This window comes from Procambarus clarkii, chromosome 23, assembly GCF_040958095.1.
Source record: "Procambarus clarkii isolate CNS0578487 chromosome 23, FALCON_Pclarkii_2.0, whole genome shotgun sequence".
Classification (NCBI taxonomy): Eukaryota; Metazoa; Arthropoda; class Malacostraca; order Decapoda; family Cambaridae; genus Procambarus; species Procambarus clarkii.
Window position 1 is genome coordinate 27,986,703 of NC_091172.1, and position 18,907 is coordinate 28,005,609.

At 37.5% G+C, this 18,907-nt stretch overlaps 1 protein-coding gene across 30 annotated transcripts in view; it reads left to right on the forward strand.

The window, feature by feature from the left end:
* Nucleotides 1-10,208, forward strand: part of heph (polypyrimidine tract-binding protein 1 heph) — a 378,342-nt gene extending 368,134 nt beyond the window's left edge. For 29 of the 30 annotated variants that reach the window (XM_069330008.1, XM_069330018.1, XM_069330031.1 and 26 more), the window contains 6 exons: nucleotides 584-617; nucleotides 1,567-1,659; nucleotides 3,906-4,078; nucleotides 4,899-5,020; nucleotides 5,982-6,045; nucleotides 6,351-10,208. In XM_069330008.1, coding sequence (XP_069186109.1) covers nucleotides 584-617; nucleotides 1,567-1,659; nucleotides 3,906-4,078; nucleotides 4,899-5,020; nucleotides 5,982-6,045; nucleotides 6,351-6,419 — 555 coding nt within the window. In that variant the 3' untranslated portion in view covers nucleotides 6,420-10,208. The remainder of the gene's footprint in view (nucleotides 1-583; nucleotides 618-1,566; nucleotides 1,660-3,905; nucleotides 4,079-4,898; nucleotides 5,021-5,981; nucleotides 6,046-6,350) is intronic. The other variant, XR_011229447.1, reaches the window with a different exon arrangement.
* Nucleotides 10,209-18,907: the final 8,699 nt, after the last annotated feature.

Consider the following 18,907-nt stretch of genomic DNA (forward strand, 5'->3'; position numbering starts at 1 on the left):
TAATATATATATATATATAATATGCAGCCACTTCATATACAGTATATAGTAAATCATAAATGTGCTGCCTATCTTTGCCAAGCTGTTATTAGGTGTGATCTTGGTACCAGAGAGTGCCTCCTGCTGGTCTGTTGCCACACTATAGACACTCCATCCTCCCTCCATGCTGCCAACACTAATGCTGAAACTCCAACTGCTCACACTATTTATGCAAGTATGCCCCTATGGCAGAGACAAGTGTTGGGGTTGTCCTAGTGCTGTTTAGTGTATTCTTCTAAAGTTGTAGAGAATGGATGTGATTCCTGGCCACTAGAATGGAGAGACTGTCCAGCAGTCTCGGGAGTTGTGCAGTGTGATGTAGTGTTGGCGACAGTGGTGATGCAAATGATGATAGTGCAAGCACCAGGCCAGTAGCACTACTGCTCCCCCTTCCCCTGCCCCTTTACATTAGCCCACAACCAATGGCCAGAACCCGAGGGTCGTGTCTAACGTGATGTGTTTTATGTTCTCTTGCTGTGGTGCCCCCTGGACTCCATCTTTCTTGCTGGACTGGCCTCTCCTTCGCGACTCTCCTCTACTGTAGATGGTCACGCCTGACGCTCTCTTTACCCTCTTCGGTACGTCACTCAGTCATTGCACGTGCAGCACCCTTGTGTGTTGTACACTTGTTACTTTTTTATAGCATAGAGTATAGAATCCAATCTCCTATTATTATTCAAATCAAAATATTATCTGCTAAAACTTTTACTCCATCCACATTTATAATGCATCCTCATAGCATTAATTTTGTTTTATTTTCATACATCATTTTAAATGGTAGCACATTAGTGTTTTAAAGTTTAAATTTCATAATCAGTGGTTATAATTTTTATTAATTTCAATTTCAGTCAATAATATTTGATTCTCTTAAGTTCCTTTTTAATGCATGCAGCGTGTGAAAATCTGTAAATATGTATCCCTCCCTGATACCTTGAAAAAGATAATGCACTGTCACTAATTTAATCTTCAGTAGCATTTGTGTTTACAGGCTTGTTTTTTCATTTTCTTCTCTCATTCCCAAGTCACATTGTGATAAATATTGCTTCTAATAACCAGAACTTTTTTATGTGTATATAGTAGTGTTTGTGTTTATACTGCCTGACTGCTCCACTGGTTTGCTACTCTGATGGGTTTGGGTTGCAGTCTTATTTTCTAAATTAACACAGGATATCAGAGCAACGAACTGCAGTTCATGGAGGGCACACCATTTATAGTTACCTATTTAAAGCTGCATTTAATAACTTTCAAACCAAGAAAAGGAACAGGTTTACAGTATGTTGTACTCTTTGCAATCTTGATCAAGAGATACCATTTCGGTAGTAATTGTTTTTCCTACTAGTTTCATTGGTTAAATTTTTGCTTCTTGAAGTGGTATCTTCTGACTTTATAGTAGATTTCTCGTGCAGTGAAAGGCTGTTAAAAAGCAGGCAGACAGTTACAACATTGATGTACTATGGATGGCTTCTGCTGCTGTTTCTTCAAGAACATAGTAAGTGACCCCTTCCCCCTTGATGCTATATTTTGCAGGAGTGTATGGAGATGTTCAGCGTGTCAAGATTCTCTTCAACAAGAAGGACAATGCCCTGGTACAGATGTCTGAACCACATCAAACCCAACTTGGTTAGTACATGTGTACAAGTAAATTTATTTCCGTAAAAATTATTATTCAACATTTGTGCTAAATTTAATTTAGCATACTTTTGGTTTTCAAAACACTTGTATGAGAAAAGTAACTCGATCTTACGAGTACAGTACTGTATATTGTAAAAATAGGAATACGTTCCAGACATCGCTTACATCAGTGGTTCCCAACTGGAAGTCTGTGGACCCCAAGGTCTCTTAGGAATTAATATTGTATTGTATTGTTAACAAAATAGGTACCTCTTGTGTCTCCTTTAGGTGGCAATTCAACTGAGAATAACACTATAGTGCTTGTCCTTTTAATGTATGAATTTGTCACAGCAGGGCTGCTGTCAATTCTGCTAGCTCGCTCCCATTAGTTTGCTAAGAACCACAGGTGAGAAAGCGGTTGGATGAGTGGGAATGAAACAGAAGGTTGGGAACCACTGACCTGATAGATATAAAAAAAAATTGGGCCCTGCTCAAAATTGCAATTAAACTCCAGTTTTACTTACTTAGAATATAAGAATACGACCAGTTGGTTGGCTAGTTTGGAGGTGGTTATTGATGGTGGATCAGGCTCTGGTCATTGGCATCTGCCAAAGTGAAAACATTCATGGTGCTGAGCAAATGCAGTATTTTTGATTTCCCACCTTTTGTCTTTTAACACAATATACATGGCGTAACTAAATGTGTATTGTTGGAAAGAATTTACAAAATGAGTTATTGGATGTTGTTGAGAATTTGTGACTTTAACTTTGGCAATAAAATTCACACCACCATTTGGTAGGATGTTATGTGAGCCCTTAGTTTTTAAAACTTGTGTGAAATTTTTACACAGTACATTTAGGCTTTACAATTATTTAAGAGAACTTGTTGAAATTTATTTTTATCCAAGGTAAAAAAAAAAAGATTTGTTAGCCTTGGAAAATTTTGGTTAAAATTTTAACTTTAATTATATAAAATACAGAGGCTAATAAAAGAAGACAATCATTTTTTTTCTATGGTATGGACAATGAAACAAAGGAGAGTGATAAACAAGTATGGCTGATCTGCCCTGTAGAGATAGCTAGTCAAGCATTATCAAATGTAATGAACTGGGACAATAGACTGCTTGAAAAATCTGAAAAAAAAAAATGGTCTGGTAATGGATATAACACCCGACTAACAATAGAAGAGAATCATTCGGAACAGTCGAACTAGTCTTTTGAGTATTCAGTGTCAGCATGGAATCCCCACTTTGTGAAGCATATGATAAAGAGCATATCCAAACCATACTAGAATGAAGGACTAGAAATAATGTGATCACACTGCTTGAATCTTAAGTCATGAAAGCTGCTTGGATTCATAGCTTCATGAGCATGAATGACAACATGTGAAAACATGCAGGTAGTGGGCTTATAATGTTAAAAGCAATAACTGGTTTTTGGGCTGTGGTAGGATATAATATAATTGGGTAAAATTATAAGTATTACCAAATTATTATTAGGTAATTACCAATGAAGGTAATTAAGTTATAAAGGTGATCAATTCATTATACTTGATACTTTTGTTCCTTGAATATCCGGAACAATTTAATGTTAAATTGTATTGAATTTAAATTATAAATTAAATTGTATTAAATAATTATTAGGATCCACATGCCTTGAAAGTTCAATTTATAAATAAAATTAGTTCCCCTATACTAAATAAGTTTGAAGGTAAAACTGGATGCCTAGTACAGTTAAGAGGCAAGGGTGGAACACAGGAGAGAGGGAAGACAAAAGCAGCCCGATTCTTCATGCACCTAAACAACAGTTCAGACAACTTTCTGAATTTTTTATCTTAAAAATCAAATTTAGTACTTAGAACTCTTTCAGACCATGGATATTATAAACTGACTTGAGCGTGCTTTATATGAAATCGGTTCAGAAATTTAGTGACGAAAGTACAGTACACATTATTAGTTAGTCAATGTGAAAATAGCTGAGGTTGTGGGATGTTAGGAGACTACTGAATTTGGCACTCACATTTATATGTAAATATCCATGATGTATTTTGATAGAAAATTCATGATTAGTGTACAAGATCCTTGTATATCTTGGTATACAAGGTATTTGTATACTGAAATTGTTATTAATTTATCAAGGATGCAAATATATATCTACTTGAAGTTGAAGTATATACTTGTATACTAATATACTCTACATTAGTATAGTGAAATTGTAGTGAAAATTTTTAATTATTTAATGTAACGTGCTTTGTAGCGATCTCGCATCTGGACAAGATGAAGACTTGGGGCAAACAGATTCGAGTGACTTTGAGTAAGCATCAGACTGTGCAGCTTCCAAAGGAAGGACAACCAGATGCTGGTCTCACCAAGGACTACAGTAACTCTCCTCTCCACCGCTTCAAGAAGCCAGGTTCCAAGAATTATCAGGTATGTTTTAGGGTAATTACAGCAGAATTATGGTAAAGAGAAGGAAATTGAAATATAAGTGAATGGTCAAGCAGTGGAAGAGGTTAGTTAGTTAAAAAACCTGGCATGTGTGATGAATAAGGGAATTTCCAAACCCCAAGGGTTTTATTGAAGTAATTAAGTAAGGAAAGGTCCTGGTGTAATGAAATTTCTTGGTTGGAAAAATAACTGGAATAAAAATGTAATTTAGAGATACTCTGTAATGCAAAGCCAGATTACAAGAGGATGATTATTGACAGGTGAATAGGAAAGTTAAGGGTAGAGTGAACTTGTCTAGTTTCTATAGATCTTCTGTTGCCATGCCCTGTTCTTGTAGCTCATTTCTCTTATCTCTGAGACCTGTCTTGTGGCAAATCTTTGAACCTTCTAGTAATGGATGAATGATTATTAGCATTATGACCTGTGAAAGTAAGATTATACTTTGAAAGCAAGCTGTCTTTGATTTTAGCAAGTGATACCCAATGAAATAAAAAAAAAAATTATGAAAAACTTTATTCTGAGCAGGTTAAATGTTTAGTTTAGATATTACTCCACTAATTTCACACACATTATTCTCTACTGATGAATTATGCATAGAATCAAGATCAAAGCAATCATTTAGTTGGCCTACTTAATTATATATCCATTCATTCAGTAGTGCACATCATGCACTCATGGGTCAAGGTTAAACGTATTTTTATGAAGTTTGATAAAGAACCGATTAACTGTTAATTGGAAATAATGTTAGATATGCTTACCTTTTTATATTTAGTATGCATGTGAATGTTGGTTGTTTTTACAGAATATCTATCCCCCAAGTGCTACTTTGCATTTGTCGAACATCCCACCCACTGTTGATGAAGAGCAAATTAAGGAGGCCTTCACTCATGCAGGAGCTTCTGTTAAGGCATTCAAGTTCTTCCCGTAAGTTGTGGGTGGTTTGAGATACTGCACTGTATTCAAACTTTGTTCATTCTTGTAATGCATTCAGATATTTCTCTAGAATTCATCCTTGTACTAATATTTTGATGATTGAACTGCAGTGAACCTCTAGAAATATTCCTGTCTTTTTTGTTTATAATATACTATTGATTTTTATTTTTTATCACATTAAACCTCACAAAATACAAATTAAACAAAAAAATTCAAAGTGAGAAAATTTGGAATTCATTCCAGAGACCTCCCAAAGCCATCCATTTTATCTTTATAAAATATTTACCCAGACACTCACTCGCTCTCTCTTCTTACAGCTTATATCTTTTTAAAATACTATTAGCGTCTCTGAATCATTGTCTATTAATCGATTTACTGTATAGTAAAAAAATCAGTGTCCAAGCGTCTGTGAGGCTGGAACATGGGGGAATATCTTGGTGTGCAGAATGAGGGTTCATTTTATTTGCTGCCCCCCCCCCCCCCCCCCAATCCCCTTCATATTTCTTGCTTATAATGTTCCACTCTCCCTACCCACTCACTAGACTAAATACTCTTTTTTCATATCACATCTCTCAAATACTTTATTGCTATACCCATCCCACATTCATAGCTTGCACATGTAAGGCACTGTCCCTTTTCACATGCTAGGGCTGGGAGTAGTGTACATGTGTACAATTCTGGGTTTACAGTATTTAGGCTTTCCTGGGTATGATTGTATGATTTCCTGAGAATTTTAGTAAATAAAAAGTAAATAAAATAAAAAGAAAATTAAATTTTAGCATTTCAGTTACATTTATTGTAGGTGTAAGTTATTGGATTCTTTTCAGCCTAAACAATGTAAACTAATCTTTGCTGTTACTTTTAAGTGGAAACTACTTTTGAATAATTGTAGATTACTGATATAAAATAATGCCAATGTTAAGTTTGTTGTGATGATAATTTTTATTTTCAGTAAGGACAGGAAGATGGCACTGATTCAGCTGGGTTCGGTAGAGGAAGCCATTGCTGCCCTCATTGTAAGTAGTGTGGTTAAGGAAGCAGTAATACATATGCTGAATTGTTAGTATTATGGTGGAATAATTATCCCATATTCTTGATATGATAGGCAATATTATAAAGTAGTTAGCCTTTAAACTGCTAAACATGCAACTACCATGACTTGAGAGAAACTTGATTGAATATTTGCTGAGACTAGTACCCTGTTAATTATAACACCACCTATAATGTTTTTGTGATGCCCAGCTTTGCTTGCTGTGGTAAAGTTAGGTAATGAATATATTAGTACAAATAGAATTTGTTTACATTATCTATTATTTTTCAGAAAATGCACAACTTCCAGCTGAGCGACTCTTCTCACCTACGTGTGAGCTTCAGCAAGAGCACCATCTAAACTGCCCAACCATCACAGCAGGTTGAGGGGTACCACTCATGGGGTCAAACAACTGCAGGAACTAAATATCCCAGGGCCAAGTAAACCCTGAGGCGAAGTCCTAAGGAAATTGGATCCCAGGGTTAATTTATCCCACTTGCCGGCAACCTGGATGGAGCTGGCACTTTTTTACCTTAAGGGCATGGCATTTTTATTAATATAATTATACCTAGCTTAACCAAATGTGTTACACTGTAAGGAGGCAGGACCTAGAAATAATTACGTACAAGTGAGAGAGATGATAAATGAGCTAATTCAGGAAGAGATAACAATTTAGCCAATCGAACTCGATTTGGAGTTTTAATTTTATTTTGTGTACCCACACATGGTTTGGGTATTTGGGTGACCAATACCTATGTACATTTTGCTACAAGTAAATTCTGCCGGACAGCCTGAATGTCTTTTTGTATGTAAGGTGAAGGTTTACACAGTATTAGGGGTGGTCTTGCTCCAGTTGAGGGTGAGAGTAGACCTCTGGTACTAGTATTATCGCAGTGGTTCCTCGTGCTCTCTGAGATTGCCAAGGACTTAGTGTTAAACCTCAGCAAGCATGAGCCAGAATTGATTCTTTTTAAAACATGGTAGCTCTTTTATTTTAAGTGTTTTGCAAGTGATACATGTTAGAGCTAGATTGTGTAAGAATAATTGAAATTTGGGGAGAAGAGATGAGGCTAAATTATTATTATTAATGAAAAGTAGCCAAAAAATTCTCACACAATTCATATTTTCGGACAAAATGGAGGACCTATTATAGAAGTGTTAATATGGTAATTTATCTCACAATGTCAGTGTTATGAAAGCATATATTTTTGCATTTTTGACGTCTCCAAAGTGTAAACTGATATCAATCCTTTTCTTGATCAACTCTTCCGTCTGGGATTTTTCTCTTGATCATTCCAACTTTGAAAAAGTCTTCTTTACCATTTGCTCGATGATTCCAATGTTTGTAGGATAGGCAGACAGGGGCTGTGGTTGTTGTGCCCAGTTTTAATACAAGCAGTGACTGGAACAGCTGATGCCAATTATTATTGTCCTCCTGTACCTTGAGCGGCGTGTGGGATTGAAAGTTTGTGGTTGTAACAAGCAGTAGTTGGTCATTTGGTCCCTGCTGAGGGGAACCAGGAGACTGCAGCTGTAGCTGTGAGTATAGGTGACATGGTGTAGGCTACTTACAAAGCTGCTTGTAGAATTCATTTATATTCTACAAGCTGCCCTTAAGTATTCCTAAGATATATTGAAACTGAAAGTGTAGGTTTACCTTGTGCTGACCTGTTGACGACCGAGTTGACTCAAGGTTTGCCTAAGGTAGCACGTTAGCTAGGGGCAGTGAGCGGACTGTACCTGAGCGGGCTCCACCCCCACCCCTCTCTGCCACCTGGCCAGTCTGTGGGTGGGCTCTCTCCCCCCCCCATGTCGTGGCATTCATTAATTGTTGTTCAGTGTATGTAGCCGATAGGAAATTTGATTAGCTTTTATTAATGATGATATACAAAGTATTATTTGTTATTTATCCAAAAATTACCTAAAAAAAAAATGCAAGAAGCACAAAGGTTGAGCCATGCACCCAGGAAGTTGGCAGTATCTCATAGCTGGTTGCTGGAGGGCAAGGCAGTGCACTGTAGCATTCCCATCATCATCACTTGCTAACTGTCTGCTTCCCGTCACCCCCATGCCAGGAGGGGGGAGGGGGTTCCCCTTTTCTCCCTTTATATTCCAGACATACCTTTCATATGTAGGGATGACAAGCCTTTATTTTCTCTTCCCTTTCTTACTTTCATAGATATGTCATAAAGCAGTATTTCTACAGAGCTTCAAATTAGCAAGATAATTGCCCCTGCGCCCCCCTCCCGACAACCCAACACTAGTGTCCCATCTGTCTGAAACTTGCGACAAGACAATCCCAGAAAAAACTTCTTAGGCATCTAGTGTGGTACACAAGGTCTATACAATTACTCAAAGACCTAGAAGTGAGTTACTGACTCGTAATTCTGGGCACATGTTTGCCAAGTAGTGTAGTTTGGAGTATTTTTTGTAAAGCTGATTAGGAGCTTGGGCGAGGGTGTGCTCTATTAAGATCAATGAGTAACACCAGATCAACTGTAAAATTGGACCACACTGGGAAGGCTAGTAAACACTAATTTGCACATATCAGTTTCAGAGACTATTTTTGTACAACTGTGGTGCCTTTCTATGTGATATTCACAGTGTGGCACACGTCGGTCATTGGTCAGCTCGGACATACTTTACTGATGTGGTAGCGTGAAGAGAACTTTACTGATGTGGTAGCGTGAGGAAATGTTGTACCCTGTACTCTCTGCCTAGACCTGCTGCGTCCTCATATTCATGAATTCGACCTACTCCAACTTCCTCGGGTGCAGTCAAGCAACTATTTTTACATCTACATGTGTAGAACTTGTATTTCCTGTTTAAATCACGTGTATGTCATGATGAAAGTAAAAGAACGTCATCTACTTTCTCCATTTTAGAAGATTCAATCTAGCTGATGGTCTCTTTCTCAAGTTAAACTCAAGGGTCTCACTGTATCATGCTAATTAATTTCCTTTTTTGAGGCGGCATCTTGCCCTCCATCAGCCCTTTTCTGGAGACCATCACAGAGGCTATAGCCTAGTCGATACACTTGACTAATGAGGGTATTCCGCCTGCACACACTTCCCAAAATGGCCGCTGACACTACATCCACTGAGCTGTTTCAAATGTTCACTGAAACACTTGAGAAAAAGGCCTAGAAGTTTTGTGCCTCATACTTGTATTTGGAGGGAACAAAGTACCTTTACATTACTACTCTAATATTGTAATATTTCTTAGAAGTGTGTAATTTTCTCTTTTCCCACTGCTTCGATGTAACCGACTTGTATACTTTACTACTCTTGCAATTGTATCTATGATTATCATTCAGATGTGCTCCCCAGGTTTAACCCGGAAAACTGCATTACAAGATAAATTTTTGGCTAATTAATTGCACAAACTTGAAACTTGTATGGTTATATAGTTGACAAAATTAATGCCACTTTATAATTTATATTGATTAAAAATACTAGCAGTAGGGCTTGAACCTGGTGCCACTCCCGCATTACATCTACTGAAACAACAGATGCAATCCCATGTCTGGGAAGCGGACTTATTAAAACTGGAGGGGATCACCATCGCCAGAAAGACAGCTGAGTTGTGCCTTGACCAGCTTTGCATCATCTTTTTACTCGTCAGTGCTCGCTCGCTCGCTCACCAGACCCACCTCTCCTTCACCTCCTGGCTGTCAGGGCTTAAACTCACAACTGTGTACCCTTAGAGATTTCAAAGGTGCAACGCAGCACTTCAAAAACACCTTTCTGGAACAAATTAGTATGTAGCCCAGTACAGATCAGGCCTCGTAAAGGGAGGGGTAGGCACAGCTAAGGGTAGGGTGCTAGACCAACTCTCCTATTGCACCTTCTTTAGTAAGGCCCACAATAACTTCATGTATTAATCTGTATTCTTGAAATCCAAATGGTTTTAAATTAATTGTTTTTATTGTGAATGTGGAAATGATGAGTGTTCATGCATATTTTCTGCAATCTTATTCCAGGATGATATGAAACTGTCTATTTTGTGTTGACATTGCTAGTTCCATTACGGACTGTCATGGTATTAGGCCGACAGACACCATATTTGTCTATGTGGATGGATCTGAGCAACATGAGCCAGGTACTGTGTTTAAGCATTATCATTTTGTAATAAATATGTATTTCGATAGATTTGCATATCACTATGTCCTACTAGTAGGGAGGGCAGAAAAAACCGCTCTCCAAGTGAGGTCTGTGCGATGGTGTTCTTTAGGAGCCGTTAGCAAGTTGCTTAGCGGCTGCACCTTTAGGGGCGTGCATCAATCTTGGTTGACCCATTGTTTGTGTTTAGGTTAGAGGCTGTATTGTATGGTCAGGATTATAACACTAACGCCTGCTACTCTGCTGCTACTGCTGCTGTTTTCTCCCTCCCTGTCTCTCTCTCTAGCCCTCAAGTTACTGCTGTAAATCTTTCTATTCACAACATTAAACTTAGGCCGTTACTTATTTTGGAGGAAATCTTAATATATTCCAAAGAAAAACTCTTACTACTACTATTGTTCTATTAATATTTTTAGAGCTACTGGTACCTCATCTTTTCAGCCCCTGGAAAATCCTGCTCTGTTTCTTCTCTCTCTCTCAACATTAATGCTAGGTCAGTTTGGGTCATGCTAGGCCACTAACCCTGATTTGTATCCTTTCAGTATATTCTTGTGTATGCAATATATTTTTTTATTTCATTTTCTTTTTTTTTTCTCAAGTTGTCATGTTTTGCTGTACTGGAGTTGTTCCTTTGTTTAGGAGTGAATTTTATTGATGCACCCATGATCATGACATCTTGAGAAGTGTTTTGAGGAGTTAGTTTCAGGTATTTGCCTGATTATTTTTTTCCTTAATAACCATATTATTTTTTCTTTTATTTTATAAATTTTATTTTATATACAGTATATATATATATATATTAAATACTTTTTTGGCAATGCCTGAGGCCACGTGTTGGCTTAAATTTTGTAGTCAATATGCCAAGGGTTGCCAAGTTAGTTTCCTAGTGTCACCTGGCCATGTCTCTAGAACACTAGCCACTATCCTGCCTCCTGTACCAGCCGTATCTACTACCACTTGATCCTGCATACATTTCTCTTATATGTGTTTGTAAATGTACCACTCTTGTGTACTACTACTTGGTGTGTTAGTCATATCACTGTTCCATTCTATTACTACTACTACTACTACTTGGCTGTATTTGTATTTCATTGTAGAGGTGCTTGGTTGACCACATAAAGCCTACATATCTACTCTAATTCTTGTTCTTTTTTCCACCCTTCCTTCAGACACCAATTTCTGCAGTGTCCATCTGCTCTCCTAATGATAACCATGAGTCCCTACACCGCAGCCTCACAATATTAGCGATAAAACTGTGGTATCTCGGATATTGTGAGGACTTCACCGACACTATTTTTTATTACTATCACCTTTGCTGCTTATTTTTGAGCTATCTGTAATGGAGTCTTCTTACATGCACTAAACTCCAAGAATTACTGAGACCACATGACTTCAGTTTTCTTATGCAGTTTCTTTAGATAAATTTCTTGCAAGGTGATTGGCTGAAACTTATTTTATTCTGGAACTTAGTATACCTTGCTATCAATCATTAAACTTTTCTTAAGAAGTCATATTTTCATATTCTACATTGATGTTATTCATGTCAAGAAATTTGACTACCCTCCAAAATGTGTAACTAGGTATAAATTTATTGAAAGTGGGTCACTGATGATGATAAATTATGTATGTTAACCAATTAATTAATGGTGAACATACATCCTTCAGACTTAATATTAATAGTACATGATAAAAAAAATGGAAGTAATCAAGCCTGGACAAGACGGCACAAATCATACTAACTTCAAGGTGAAGTGGTGATGTTTTTAAATTATCAATTCTGAAAATGACACTCCTGTGCATCAAAGATGATAAATGAAAAAGCTTCAAGAATTCATGTATATGCACTGACTACAATGATCTATCATCTGGTTAAAGATGGATAAGAATAAGACTACTACTAACTTAATAACAAAGATTTGTCAACATTGGCCTTGGTTACTGACAACATGACTTGAGGCATCAACTAAGATGACCAGCTTGTATGGTAAGTACTTTCTACTACTTTTCTCTTTATATAGGCCCTCCAACTACAAATATAATTGTCTACATAATATATTTACTATAGTATATTTTTGGTAGCAGTCATTCTTATAGGCATATATTATTGACTGACACAAATGGCGAGATCAATGATTCTAGCACAAATCTTCTCTCTTCGTATGTTTTCTTATTATTCTCATGTTTTTCTACACTTAAGAAGGAAGTTGAAAAATTAACTTTCCAAAGTTGATTTTCAATTTTATTGTTATGGCTCAAAGTGTATTGTTAACCCTTGTTAACATTATCAAAGGCAGATTTGTAATAATTTTATGCTGCTGGATATATGGTCGGGAATGAGATGATGGTGAAGCACCTCATTTTATTGGCCAATAGGCTCATTGCGGCTTACAGATCTTGATTTGTTTCCATGATGGCTGGAGCCGTATATTGTGTTTTGTCGTGTTATCTAAAATGGCTTAAAAAAAAACTTGTTTTTTTTAAGATTGTAGTTTGGTTGTTAGTTTGCTGTTGCTAAGTGCATTAGTTGCCTCGCCTGTGTCCAGTCTACTATTGTTGCTGTATTTGTTGATTATTTTGGTGTTTGTAAGTATCTCTGGTGGTAATCTGGTTATGTGTATAGACTATGTTCCTTAGTAAGGCTTTGCTGATTGTGCATTGTTAGGCACCTTGAAAAGGATGTTGGTGTCTTGGTATATATTGAGATTATTGGGGCTTACATTTCTCATTTTCTCTTTCATGTGAAGGCATAGACAACATTAGTCTCTCAGATTTAGTGTATTGACTTTTGAGGGTCACTAATACACTACTGAAACTATTGTTTCACTATTGGCCTCGATGAGGCCAGGAAGCCGGGAGATTGTTAAAGGTCCCCCCTATTTATTTGTCCTGTGGGTACACTCTTGTTTTGAATCCTGCGTTGGTGTTTGTTGAGCTTGAAACCATTGTTCCTTGCGTGTTACATCTGACCTGCTGAAGAAAATATTAATTATTATTTTGGATGGGTTTGGTGAGTAGGACAGTGTGACTGTGTTAAGCCCAAGCTAGGCTTCATCTTTGGCCTGCCCAACTGATCCTCCCTGTTTCCCTACCACTTTGTTAGGCAAGTCTCCAGTCACTACCTCGTCACCTGGAGTGGCTCCATCTATAATTGACAACTGAACCCTTTATCCACATCCTTAATTGGGGATCATCATGCTGTCCCCGCTCTCGAACATCCATGATTCCTTCAAGCACTCCCATTATCTCTTTGGTTCCACTAAATGGCCTAAGTATTTTTCTTATGATGAACATGCCAGCCCTGATTTACATCTCTGTGAATGTCTCTTGTACTTTTAACCACACCGACATTGACAGTCACTCCTGCATTGTGATGCAGCTGTATGTTGGTAACTACCATGAGGATGTTAAATATATCCTTGAGGCCCAAGGTTCAGCTCCCATTTTGTTCCTCTTTGATCTGAGGACAAGGGTGTTTCTGAAGGATCGATGACTGGTATTTCCACCCTTCCTTCTCGGTCATCTGCCCGCTGTATTTGCATCACCTTTCTACCTCGTTCTTATGTCTGTTGTGACTTTTAAACTTTCAACCCTATCTTCTTGGCTCATATATATATATGACAGTGTCAGACCACGAAGGAAGAATTGAAATAGGAATTTCCTTAAGTACTTTCGTATTTAATCATACTTCTTCAGAATGTATATAATATCCTGTTCTCCCTATTTACTTGAGACTGTGGAGGGCATGTTGGTTGTACGAACCCAGCTGCTCTATCCTCAAACATTTTCTCTGGCTTGTTAATGTATCATCCTGGGCCACAAATCATGGCCTTAAGTTTCCTAGGACTAAGCCTTGTGCTATTACTTGAAGCATGTCATTCTTAGTCTTCCATTCTCACTATGGTGTTGGTCGGCTGTCACGGGCTGCTTCCTGGGGGTGGAGGCCTGGTCGAAGACCGGGCCGCGGGGACACTAAAAAGCCCCGAAATCATCTCAAGATAACCTCAAGATGGTAATCTTTTATATAAAGATTCTGCTCAACTTTTGGATTAGGATATTGTCTTGTTCATTCTATGTTTCTCAGAGTTGGTTGCTCTGAGGTCCTTGCTTAGTCTTGGTCTGACCTTCCTGGGGAGCTGCTAGACGCACACTCCTATTTGCCCGCCTCTCGTGCTGTCTGAACTCTTGTTATGGCTGCCCTCCCCCCCCACCCTGCCTTTTCTTTGTCTTCTTTAAACGTTAACCTATCCCCATGACCTACCACTGAAAGACAGTGGGATACACAGACATAATACATAGTCAAACTTATACTACTAGTCTTTTTACCGAATAGGCAAAGCAATTCTAACAGTACAGTATCTAGATAATAATAAGTGTCCTTGATAAAATATATACAGTATATAAATTATTCTTTAATTAGGCTTGGTTTTATACGAGAATTAAAGAATAAGGAAATTCCGGTTAGATCATGCTGCTACGTTTTGGTTAAAAGTTTGTAGTTGTTAGTGAATGTAAATGTTAATTAAATTTAAAAAATACTTATTATTGATGGCAACTGGCCATTAGGTAAGGCATACATGCAGTTGTCATTGAATGTGACCCAATGGGTCACATTAACATTCCATCTAACACATTCCAGTGAACTGAAATATATCACTCCTTATGGTTGTAAATTTCACAGCAATTTGATATATGTACAGTATTTGAAAGTTTCATGTTGGGTTATATATGGTTCAAAAATACAATAATTACAAAATTGTGCCTAATAGCAAAAACTGCAAAGTTTTAATGAATTTTAACATAATAAATATTTTATTTAGGTTATTAGGTTGCTTAAATAAACTTGATTCACAAGATCAATTTCATATTTTAAATCGTGCATGGCACAAAATAATATAGTTTAGTTAATCTTCAACGTACCTACACCACAAGTGAAAGAAAATTATTGTACCTCGCAAGCTGTTAAGCATGCTGGAATTATTATTAGTCATTTAGGATGGTACGTGATCAGTTGCACACTGTGAAACATACGCATGAATTTTAATTTTTGTATAAACCCACAGGGTACTATCGTTAAAAAATATTTACCTGCAATGCTGTGATGGAAGGCAGGCAACTTATGTGAGTTTTACAGTTAATAACAACACTTTTTGATTCCTAAATCCATTTCAGGATTGACCAAGCAAGTGATGACCCAAGAGAATAGGGAACTTTACTATTAATACAATTTTCTCCCCATCGGGTCGAAAACCAAGAGCTGTTGCCTTCGTTTTCCAGCGCGTTTGAGTGGCAATCGAGTGAAACTGCGACTAGAAGCACTCAAGAATATCTACAGCTTCAAGGAATTTTGTGTACATATTTAACAAATCCAAAGCCCCAAGCAGAACATTATGGGAATGGTAAGAGAAGGCAATATAAAAGTGCATACAAGGGGGGACCATACCGGCTCCTGAATGTCATTTGTTCTCTGATGCTATAGGGTCCTCGTCACTGTAACCAGAGGTGTAGTGCCAATTCTGCATAAAGTGTAGTTTCTCTTCAATTATCCTAGGAGATGCTTGATAGCAATTTGTCATTTCTTTTGATAAAATTTATGTAAATAAAATGAATTAAAAAACTGATGTTTGTTAACCTTGTAGAGACTACGAGCAGTTGTCCTCTTACCTTAAAACTGCAAAAGAATTTAAAAGAAATTTGGAACACGAAAAGAAAGGAAAAAAGAAAACTGTTTAAATTCATTTCGTTCCTAAACAAGTTGAAGAAATCACACAGAGATCATACTAACGTGATGCATCAAATGAACAAATCCACAAGGGCCGTGACGAGGATTCGAAACCAGGAATTAGATTAACCCTGTCGTAGCTCAGTCGATTAAGGCAGTGTCTGGGATGCTCCCGGACGCAGGTTCGAATCCTCGTCACGGCCCTTGTGGATTTGTTCTTTTAAGTTGAAGAAATCTGCTCATATCTCCAACAGTCGAAGTTTTAACAACGTTACCTGCGAAACTGCCTTCAGCTCTTTGACAATTTTTAGACGAGGAAAATGCAGACAAAGGCTATCCTCTTTGCAAGTCGGGTAGCAAGACCCATTTGAATAAACTGCACTGGTATTGATAAAAGCAGAAAGGCGAGATAGCTGGTTAGGAATTAGATAAACAAACTTCATACTGTACTTTTTAAACATAGCCTTTCTCCTATCCCCATAATCAAAGGTGGCATTAAACTGCCGTAGTCTGGCAGTGTATGGGTAACATTGAATACTGCTGTTTTCTCACCACCTTTACAAGTAAGAGTTTTTTTTTATAGAAAAGTTATACAATATAAAAATCATATTTACAAGGGAAAATACTACATTTATATAATTCAAAGGAAACAAATTTTATATCATTATTGCATGAGCCGTAAATCCCAAATGTAAAAGGATCAGGATACTTGATCGTGCCTCGCAAGAACTTCAATATTTTATCTTTAGTAACCCTCCTGCCTGCCCATCCACACAAAGAATATAATCAGAAAGTATCATTTATTGAATTCTTAATTTTCTTGCATTTTGTCTATGTAGCATTAAATCCACTCTAAAGCTTGGTCCACTAAATGTCTAAAGTCTAATCTTGGTCTAAGAGAGTAATCCAGTTTACAAGAACAACTTTCTGTTACAGAAAAAAACTTATGCATATTTTTTTTTTTTTTTTTTTTTTTTTTTTTTTTTTTTTTTTTTTTTTTTTTGAGATATATACAAGAGTTGTTACATTCTTGTACAGCCACTAGTACGCGTAGCGTTTCGGGCAGGTCCTTAATCCTATGGTCCCTGGAATACGATCCCCTGCCGCGAAGAATCGTTTTTTCATCCAAGTACACATTTTACTGTTGCGTTAAACAGAGGCTACAGTTAAGGAATTGCGCCCAGTAAATCCTCCCCGGCCAGGATACGAACCCATGACATAGCGCTCGCGGAACGCCAGGCGAGTGTCTTACCACTACACCACGGAGAATTATTCTCATTGTCAATACATTGACAATATCATTTAATGTGAAATCGACTCACAAAAGTGACGTACTAGCCTGGCCTCGGGCCGGGCTTGTGGGAGTGGAAGAACTTTGAACGCAAGTTCCAAGAACGAACGCATGGACACTATAAAAACTATAAACAATGGGGACCGTCTCTTAAGTTCTTAAGTGAACAGAGAGAACTCGGAAAAAGAGATGAGAGAGGTATCGCTTAATATAAACATCAAAGGTGCTGGAAGGTCATCCTAACTTGCACAGTAAAGTGTTTGGAGTGAACTAGTATGATAGGAAATATAGAATCTATAGTGAAGCGTAAAGGTTCGATAAACACTAGACTTGCCGTACTCACAGGTATTCAATATCCTAACATCAGAAATAGTGGTAGAACTAAAGTGAGCCCATTCATTTTATTTATTTATTATGCACCCCATACCCATCACGGGAACGGTGGTGGAAAGTGCTCCGTTGTATAGATATTTCCTTGCTAAGGTTATTGGAGTTCTTTTACTCCCCTAATAGATAGAGATTTGATTTTTTTTAATTGCCCTCTTTTGATAACTACTTACATTTTGAATCACTTGCGATATAAACTTGATATGTGTATGTAGCATTAACAATTGGGTAACTAGCTTCATAAGATAAGTGGAATTCAAGGAAAAAATACGCATTCCTGCTAGACGTGCTGACCAACTGCTGGTTGTAATGAATATGTGCTCCAAACATTGTTGAACCAAATTATCAGTCAAGTCTGGTCCCAGGCCGAGCTTGGGGAACAGCCAACTTCATTGTCTTACACCAGTAGAATGAATTCTGATGATAGTTACCAGATAGCTTTATATGTTTAAATCCCGGTTTGTATGCGACAAGGATATGAAAGTCGTGATTAGTAGCAAGATAAAAAATACGTCTAAATGTTCGAAATAAGGCAAATAGGATGCTAGGATTCATTTTAGAAGTATTAGCAATAAACTTATTTTTAGATATTTATCTTTTATCTTTATTCTCATTTTGCTATTTGTTAGTTTTTTTTTAAGATTATAAAGTTCAATTTTTCTCGCCAAATTACTGAATGGACTCGAATTCATATTCATTGGAACGCATTCAGTAAATGATTACAAATCTAATCTTAGGAATTAGAAATCTTCCATATTACATATAACTTGCGGGGGTTGAGCTATGCTTTTTCGGCCCGTCTCTCAACTGTCAACGATCAATTTTTTTTCCACACACACACACACACACACACACACACACACACACACACACACACACACACACACACACACACACACACACAATTGCCTCCAGTTGAAGAACAAGCCTCCAGTTGATTGACAGTTGAGAGGCGGGACCAAAGTGCCAGAGCTCAACCCCCGCAAACACAACTACGTGAGTACACACACCTATCCTGTTTCTGATAAGCGTAAATGATCTGGAGGGTATAGACTCATTCCTCTCAATATTTGCTGACGACGCCAAAATTATGAGAAGGATTAAGACAGAGGAGGACTGCTTGAGGCTTCAAGAAGACCTAGACAAACTGAAGGAATGGTCGAACGAATGGTTATTAGAGTTTAACCCAAGCAAATGCAATGTAATGAAGATAGGTGTAGGGAGCAGGAGACCAGATACAAGGTATCATTTGGGAGATGAAATTCTTCAAGAATCAGAGAGAGAGAGAAAGACTTTAGGATTGATATCACGCCAGACCCGTTCCATGAAG